The 9,531-nt window shown below is 40.8% G+C and overlaps 1 protein-coding gene across 1 annotated transcript; it reads right to left on the bottom strand.

Moving 5' to 3' along the window:
• Positions 1-5,690: 5,690 nt before the first annotated feature.
• LOC113245830 (olfactory receptor 2D3) lies at positions 5,691-7,028 on the bottom strand. Its single transcript, XM_026486147.4, has one exon. It carries the CDS (start codon positions 7,026-7,028, stop codon positions 6,084-6,086), a length of 945 nt encoding a protein of 314 aa, XP_026341932.3. The 3' UTR covers positions 5,691-6,083.
• Positions 7,029-9,531: the final 2,503 nt, after the last annotated feature.

The following is a 9,531-nucleotide window of genomic DNA, read 5'->3' as shown; positions in this document are numbered from 1 at the left end:
TCCCGCCCCTTCGTCCCGCCCCTTCCGCAGACCCCGCCCACTCCGTAGACTGAGGTCCAAGCCTAGGGCCAGGAATGGGTGGGTGCGGGTCTTGTCAGGGTGGAGGTGAGGGTGAGGTGCAGGGAGGATGGCCCGTGGAACATTCTCAGCTGCCCCATCCCATCCGGGAGAACTGGCCAAAATCTTCCTCACCTTCTCCGTGCTACCCCCCACCCCACTTGCATAGAACCAAAAACCGTGGCAGAATTTCGAAAAGATACCGATTAGTACATAACATGGTTTTCACTGATTGACTGATTGACTCCTTCATTCCTTCTGTTTCGTATCCAAGTAAAAAGTCTCTCGGAAGTCCATGAGTTCAGTTTTCGCTTGTTGACTATGAGATACTTTGTGGCGTCCAAGAAGCATTATCAGAAAGACATATGGATAGAGCGGTCTGGAGCTTCGAGGTGTCTCAGGCCAGAGGTGTGAAATTCGTGTCAGTTGTGGGTAGGTGAGAGTGGAGGCTATGGGTGAGGATGACACTGCAGAAAGAGAGAGAGAGAGAGAGAAACCGAAAACGCTAAGAGGAGAGGGTCTAGGATTGAGCCCCAGAGGAAGACCTCAAACTAGGATGTCAGGGAGAGCCTCCCACAGAGAGAGCTTTAAATCTAGATGGTGAGTTGAACAAGGTAAAAGAAAAGGGGAAGTAGAAGATTTTTTGCTAACCTCCTCTGTGCTCACCACTGTCTCAAGTAAATTGTAAATATCATCTCACCCATCACCACAACTATGACGTAGTCATTACCATCCCTCAGTATTTTGAAACTAAAATCTCACAAAGCTGAACTCCAAGCTCAGTCCACTTCTTACTTGTACCGCTGCTGTTCCCTCAATGCTTCAATATTCAGGGGGCCATTAGTAAGTTATTGCAGAATTATGGATGATATTTTCCAAGATAGGGGGTATGGTGCGTGCTATGAATTGTGATGAGGCTGACCTTTATCAAAGTCATAGTAAAGTAGCTAGGCAAAATCAAAATTGTAACTTGTAAGTATTGCCAGCACGTAGACTCAAACATGTTCCACAGCCAATTAAAGAGCAGGGAAATGGAAAAGGCACAAAGTAGGAAGGAGAATGACCAGCCTTTCTCTCATACCTTATACATATGAGGTTTCTGACCATGTGCCTTCAAAGGTCACTGAAGCACTGACTATGCTCAGGGTAATTTTCAGGTTGCAGTCACTTCACTAAAGGTCCAGATACTTTTTACTGGAATAAAATTTCTCTCAACATATGACTTTCATTGAAAGGTAAAGGACTCTGACGCTATGGGGGACTCGATCCTTGAGATGCATGCAATTGTTTGCTACAAACTCCATTTCCTTGTAGTACCATGACATCCACATGTTCTGAAATAAAACCTATCTGTATTTAAGAAAATACAGAGAAAACGGATTTGAGCCAATACGTTTCCTAGACCACATATTCATTCAGCAAATTGTTACTGATGACCTAATATGTGGCAGATATTGTACTAGCAGGAGGGGATGCATCAGTAGCACAGTCAGATGAGGACAATCTTAATGCCCAACAGAAGCATTCGCCGTGCTATGCTACTGCATCTCTTCACCCAACATTCTGTGTTCTACACATCCTCAGAATATTGTGTTATGTAGATTATGAGTCACATGGCCAGTCTGGAATCTGTCAAGACATTAGTGGGGTGATTTGGTTTCATAGGCCACGGGTAGGGGACATGTGTCAATTTTTGGCTTCTGATCATTTGAGTACCCTTTCCATGTTTATAGTCATCTGGGAGTCTTGGGCTAGTTAGAGCCTGTCTCCCTCCATCCAATCTGAATCCACTTGAAATTCACATTCTTTGTCTTCACCGCAGCTAGGGTATAGCATGTAACTTGGACTCGATGGATTAGATACTGCCAGTGTAGACTCTGAATGGCTAGTGACTTGAAAAAGCAAGCATAGCAAACCGTTCCTTTTTAAAAAACAGACTTTATTTTGTAGATCTGTTTTAGACTTACAGAAAAACTGAGAAGTACCTACCTGAGTCCTCATATACCCACTTTCTCCTATTACTGCATCTTACATTAAAATTATGGTATTTGTTGCAATTAACAAAATCAACACTGATACCCCAATATTTTCTTTTAAGTTTTTATTAATTTTAGAGACAGAGAGAGCAGGGGGAGGGGCAGAGTGGAAGGGAGAGAGACATCCCAAGCAGACTCCATACTGAGTGCAAAGCCTCATGTGGGGCTCAATCCCATGACCCTGAGACCCTGAAACCATTTCCTGAACTGAAGAGTTGATCCCCAAGCAACTGACCACGCAGGCACCCCACTGACACATTATTAACTAAAATCATAAGTTATTTCGATTTTCTTTCTTTTATAAGATTTTATGTATTAGAGAGAGAAAGAACAAGAGACCACGAGTCGGGGGGGGGGGGACAGGGCGGGCAGAGGGAGAAGCGGACCCCTGCTGGGTGCCTGACACAGGATTTGATCCCAGGATCCCAAGATCATGACCTGAGCCAAAGGCAGACACTTCATGGCCTGAGCCACCCAGGAGCCCCTATTGCTGTTAACCTTGATCACCTGACTGATGTGGTGTTTGTCAGCACAGTTTCTTTCTTTCTTTTTTTTTTTAAGTGGCAGAAGAAGCACCAACATCCCAAGTTCCAGCCTCAGTGAATCAACAGCTCCAGCACCAGGGCCTGGGCTGAAGGTGTTGCGGAGTAAAGTGCGCCATCTAGTGCTGAATGGCAGTGATGGTCTCATCACACCCATTCTATAGGATTTTGGCCTGTGGTGCTGGCTGCAGGACCAGAATTACCATTATTTCAATATTTTTCCTTTTAGCTTAAATCACACATAGTCGGCCTCTGTTACTTGCAACTAAGAACCCTAATCTATACATTATCTTCATTATTATTTTTGGGTGTGTGCATGAAATTTTTTCTTTAGAAGGTTTCTGGCCCTTTATTCCTTCTCCCCCTCCATAGCAGGAGAGAGAGAGCATGTTTGGGGGTTTCGTTTTGTTTCGTTTTGTTTTCAGAAAGAGATAGCAGCTTTTGTTAGTGTGAAAAAGTCCCATCAGTGTCTATTTTGTTGGAATGAATGGGAGCATAATTCTCTCAGCTTTTCCATTATTTGTTCAGTTATTTATTCATTTAGTGCCTTAAAACAGTAACCATTTTATTTTGCTTAGGATTCAGTGGTTTCAGAATTTGGAGTGGGGATGGCAACTATTGGTAATGGGATTACTGAAGAAATGACCATGGTGCGGGTGGCTGAGGTCACTGGAGGACAGAGATCAAGGAATTCTGAGAAGGCAGAGTAGTTGAATATTTCATTTTATGTGAAAATTAGAATACCTAAGATCTATAACAAGAGTAGGAGTTGGGAAAAGTGACAGTGATTCAGGGGTGAAAGTCTTCAAGGAAAAGGGAGAAGTGACTTAGGAATCTTGAAGAAAGGGAAGGAAAGGAAAGGAAAGGAAAGGAAAGGAAAGGAAAGGAAAGGAAGAAAAGAAAAAAGAAAGAAGAAAAGCTCACAACCCCATTTTCTCCCATGAACCTTCTTTAGTCCTTCTGCCTCATGCGGACACTTCTCTAAATGTAAATTGTTCATTTACATTTCCTTACTTTTCTTTCTGTTATTGAAATCGATCTCATTTAGATGATCAAGGGCAGCCACTTCACCAGCTTCACTAATTACTGGTTTTTTTTTTTTAAGATTTTATTTATTTATTCAACAGAGACAGAGACAGCCAGCGAGAGAGGGAACACAAGCAGGGGGAGTGGGAGAGGAAGAAGCAGGCTCCCAGCGGAGGAGCCTGATGTGGGGCTCAATCCCAGAACACCGGGATCACGCCCTGAGCCGAAGGCAGGCGCTTAACCGCTGTGCTACCCCGGCGCCCCACACCTATTACTGTTTTATCCTTGTCTATATTACTTCAACTAGCACGTGCTGTTTGTATGAGATTGTTCTCTGATCCTCACACACCCCAGATTACAGATTGTCTATTGTGGTGCAGATCCAGTAATTCTAAAAGGATAGTAACAAATGCAAAAATGTTGATTGAAACACATTCTGTGTCAGGCATTGCTCTGGGTATACGGGCTACAACGAGAGTCAGATAAGATAAAATGAAGTAAGAGCTCAATAAATGGCTTTAAAATGAATGCATGGAAACATGAATGGAAGAAGTAAGAAATGTAGCTACTAGATATTACGTCAGGGGAGGTCTTCTACTGCAGAATCAGTAGTTCCTGACTACTGAGGTCTCTTGTTCCTGGAATCATATCCATGCCAACTGTAGAATGGTTGTCATGGAATCCCCTCTAAACATGTGACTGAGTAAAAGTATGGGTAAAACAGGCAAGTGGCTGTCAGCCAGATTGTTGGACTAAGGGTTTATGAAGCCTAAAGTAGACCCCAGAATCGACCGTTCCGGAGACGCTGAGCCACAGTGAGATGTGCTTACAGGCATCTAAGCCTATGGAGGGGTCAGCCGCAGAGTGCTAAGCTCGAATTTTAAAATCCTAATTTCTCTTTTGGTTTTGGAAGAGGTATTCATTGGGTAAAGTGGGCTCAATCAAAGGAGGATGACCAGAATGAATACAGGGTGCCAAAGCACCCCAGAAACAAGTGGGTGGTTGGCTGTGAGAATTGAATTTGGGCCAATACAGAAACTGACGTCGGTGGGTTGTGGTACAGGATACTGAAAATTGTTCTAGGACCAAAACTAGAGAAAGTGCATTCAAGATATAGGAAAATTGATTCTGACTTACCATAAGGAAGGTCTCAGTAACAGCAAAGAACTATCTATAGTTGACCCTGGAACAATGCAGGTTTGGACTGCATGGCTCCACTTAAATGTGGATGTTTTTGGATACAGTACAGTGATATGAATGTATTTTCTCTTACAATCTTAAGACCATTTTCTTTTCTCTAGGTTACTTTATTTTAAGAATACAGTATATAATACATATAGCTTATAAAATATGTGTCAACGGAATGCTTATGTAATTGGGAAGGCTTCCAGTCAACAGTAGGCTATTAGAACTTAAATTTTGGAGGAGTCAGTGGTTGTGTGAGGATTTTCCAATATGTGGGGCTGGCACATGTTGTTCAAGAATCAACTGTAAAAATGAAAGGGAATGATCCAAGAGAGTAGGGAGCTATACTTGTTTAGGCCAATCTAGATAATTACTCAATGGAAATACTGTAGAGTGGTTTACGCCTCAGACCTGTGTTCGTGTTAAATGACTGTAATTTCCCTTTCTATTCTGATAGTCTATGTTTCTGTGAAATTTGGGGTAAGATAAAACTCAGTTTTTGAAGCTTCCAGGAGAGAACGTTACGAACTTGTAAGTATTTTGCTTTGGGTGCCATTTTACAGGCGGAAATGCTCTGAGCCATGAATGATCCCAGTATTAAAGACTCTTCCAGATTTATTGATTGTTTCTGTCAGAGCCTATTCCTAGGTTTGTATGACTGGGACATCTAAACCTGAAATGCCTTTGGTGTCAGAATCATGTATACAACTCACATTAGATGTTATTTCAAAATAATCCAGTTTCAACCTCTTAGATTCAATTGTGATCATGCTTAAAACATATCCACGTTAACTGAATTAACCACAAACTCCAAAATAGTGCCTGATGCGAAAACCTATTTATCCTTACATCTCTCCTCTGTGTTCTAGCTTAGCATGGAGCTCATAGATTTTAGCACATTGTCCTTCACTTTTATGTCTCCTGAACTAATTCATAACTGTCCACCAAAGTACTGTACCTCTTTTAAGAATGTTACCATAGTTCTAAAACTCAGACCCAGAGGGGTGCTTGGTAGCCTCGGTCAGTTAAGCATCTGACCATTTCAGCTCAGCCATGATCTCAGGGTCATGAAACGGAGCCCTGAGTCAGCTCTGCACTGTCAGGGAGGCTGCTGAAGATTCTCTCTCTCCCTCTGGCCTCCCTCGCGTGTGCACACACTCTCTCTACCTCTCTTCTCTCTCCAAAAAACGAAACTGAACTAAACTAAACTAACTAAACTAAACGTCAGACCCAGAGATCATTGCCTCTGAGAAAAGGACTTCCTGCCAGCTAGTTTTCTGAGAGCCCCTTTGACATCCTTGTTTCTCAGGCTATAAATTATGGGGTTCAACATTGGAGTCACCACTGTATAGAACACAGATATCGTTTTATTCCCCTTTCTTGTGGTCTTGGAGTTTGGCTGCATGTACGCGAATATTCCTGAGCCATAGAAGAGGACAACAACAATCAGATGGGAGCCACAGGTAGAGAAAGCCTTGAGCCTCCCCTCCCCAGACTGCATCTGGAGCACAGTGGAGATAATATTCCAGTAGGAGACAAGGATCAGGCAGACAGGAGTTAAGAGCATGACCACGCCCATTGCAAAGATGGTCATTTCTGTGCTGTAAGTGTCTGCTGAAGCCAGCTTCACGAGGGCAGGAGGTTCACAAAAGTAGTGATTGATAATGTTCTGTCCTTGATAGGGTAGTTGGAACGTAATGGTGGTATCCACCAGAGACGCTACTGCCCCGCTGGCCCAGGATCCTATAGCCAACTGGAGACACACCTTTGGGGTCATGATGGTGGAGTAGTGCAGGGGCTTGCAGACAGCAACGTACCGGTCATAGGACATCACCACCAGCAGTGCACACTCTGTACACCCAACCAAAAGGAAGACAGCTGTCTGTGCCATACACCCAAAAAAAGAAATAGTTTTCCTCTTTACAAGGAAGTGAACCAACACTTGAGGGACAATGCTAGTGGAGAAGCAGAGATCTGCGAAAGACAGGTTTCTAAGAAAAAAGTACATTGGAGTGTGAAGTCGAGAATCCATGAAGATGAGAATGATGATGAGCAGGTTTCCAAGCATGGTCAAAAGATAAACGATGAGAAAAAGAATAAATAGCAGGATCTGGGTCTGCAAGTCCTGGGAAAGGCCAAGGAAAAGAAACTCGGCCACAAAGGTTTGGTTTTCCTCTCCCATTGAGTTTATGGCTCTTTATCTGTCTGCACAAATAGAAAGGACAGTCTTTGGGGTTTGTGACATCAAGTCTTGTAGAGGAGTATCATTCTAGCTCATTTAAAACCAAATCGGATATTTCTAGCTTGTTGTTATTCATGTCATTCTAAATAATGCTAAATAGAATATTTTAATTCTTATTAGTTTTTTCTAATGTAAATCCACTTCATTGTTTCCCAAATCTCCTCTTCCCAGGCCACTTACTTATGGAGTGTGACATTGTTAAAGCCTTCTTGGCTAGTTCTGATATGAGGATATTGGACTTCACGTGGATTTTACTAAATGCCTGTACACATATTGTTACAAAATGATGTGCATATTGTTAGCACTGTTACCATGTATAAAATTGCACCAATAACTATTCAAAATACTGCATATTTAATTATAATATATTCTTGAAAAATGTGAAACAGCTTTCAGGCATCAAACTTAATTTGACCTCTTAAAAAACAATAAATTATTCTTGCTTTAAAAAGAAGGCCTTGGGATACCAGGGTAGCATCTGCCTCTGGCTCATGTCATGATCCCAGGGTCCAGGGATGGAATCCTGCATTGGTCTCCTTGCTGGGCAGGGAACTTGCCTCCCTCTCTGCCTGCTGCTCCCCCTGCTTGTGCTCTCTCTTTCTCTCTGACAAATGACTAAATAAAATCGTTAAAAAAATAAAGCCTTATCATTGAATACACTGAATATTATTCTATTTGGATTAAAGAGTAAAATACTGAAAGTAAAACAACAAAACACAGGAAGAATAAGTTAAAATTCTTGTGATATCTGGATAGGATAAGACCGATATACAATCTGTCTAAAAAACCATGAAGGAAAACATATAGAATGTACAACATAAATTGAAAGACTTCTTGAGATAGTAATATCATGAATAAAATTAAAAGTTAAACTACAAACTGAGGAAAATATTTGAAGGAGACATCAGACAATAGTTAATACCTTTATTACATTAAGATTAAATATAAAACACTATGAAAATGGTTGAGGCGAAGCAATAATGGGCCAAGGAATACTTACAAAGAAGAAACGCAAACAGATATTCAGTATAAGAAAAATATTCGATATTATTATAACTACATGAGTACAACACAACGAGAGATTTTTTTCATTTTTTCACCTGCGCTATTAGCTAATATTTTAACGAAACAAGCACATCACAAAATAGTAACTAGTATTTTTTAAAAAGACTTTATTTATTTTTTGAGAGACAGAGAGTGAGCTAAGAGAGCACCAGCAGGGGGGAGGGGGAGAAGGAGAGGGGGAAGCTGGGATCATGACCTGAGCTGAAGGCAAACACTTAACTGACTGAGCCATGAGGTGCCCTAGTAACTAGTATTTTATTGAAAATTTAACTCATGACAGGCATGAAGGGTTTACATAATTACAGTGTCCCAATAACATTATATGGTAGACATTATTCATCTTACTTTGCAGATGAAAAAACTGAGGCACAGAAAGTTCAGCTACCTTCCCCAAATTATACAATTTTAAAATGGCAGAATTTTTTAACTGTAAAATGAGGATGCAGGGGAAAAAAAGACATTTTTGTACAATGTAAGTGGGTAGGAAAATTAGTCCAATATTTCTGGAAAATAATTTTGTCATATATTTTAAAATTTAAATTTGACCCAGGGCTCAATAATATGGGGAAGCGAGAAATTCCCTTTTTACTAGTCCCTTCTTCCTCGTGAGGAAGAATCTGATTTGTGACATTCTAGGATGTTGCTTGGTCCATATTTACTACTGGTTGGGGTTATTTTGCTTTAAAGAGTCATGCATGTTCCATTTCCTCACTTCTTCATGGAATTGGACTGATAAATTGGCGAAGTCAAACTTAAGCTGTAAGGGAGATTGAAGATTTTGAAAGACTTTACATTAGACCAAGTACCCCAACCTAGGCTTATCAGAGTTCTGAACTTGAGTGACATTAGGGACTAGTGCAATTAATAAAAAGCAGTGTCTTGGTTTTCATATTTCTCATTTCTTTCGGAGAACTCCAAGGAAAGGAATCCCCTAGGCCTAATATCATATAATACCGCCAAATATTGTCCCAATTTCTAAATCCAATTCTAGGAATCTATTCCAAATAAATAAATCTATTCTAAATAAATACTCCAAATTGAAGAAAAATATTCACAAGGAAATTTGTGTATCATGTTATATAACAATGGTTAAAAACAGACATACAGACAAATGGAATATAATACAGAACCCAGAAATAAACCCACACATATACAGTCAACTGATCTTTGACAAGGGTGCCAAGAACACACAGTGAGGAAATGACGGTCTCACCAATAAATAGTGTTGGGAAAACTGGATATGCACATGCAAAAAAAGAAAGAAAAAAAAAAAAGAAAAGAAATTGGACCTTTACCTTACATCATATACAAAAATCAACCCAAAATGGGTTCACAGAAGACCTGAAACTATAAAACGTGATGAAGAAAACAAAGGGGA

The sequence above is a fragment of the Ursus arctos genome, unplaced genomic scaffold (assembly GCF_023065955.2).
Source record: "Ursus arctos isolate Adak ecotype North America unplaced genomic scaffold, UrsArc2.0 scaffold_22, whole genome shotgun sequence".
NCBI classification, from domain to species: Eukaryota; Metazoa; Chordata; class Mammalia; order Carnivora; family Ursidae; genus Ursus; species Ursus arctos.
This window is presented reverse-complemented; position numbering and strand designations above follow the sequence as displayed.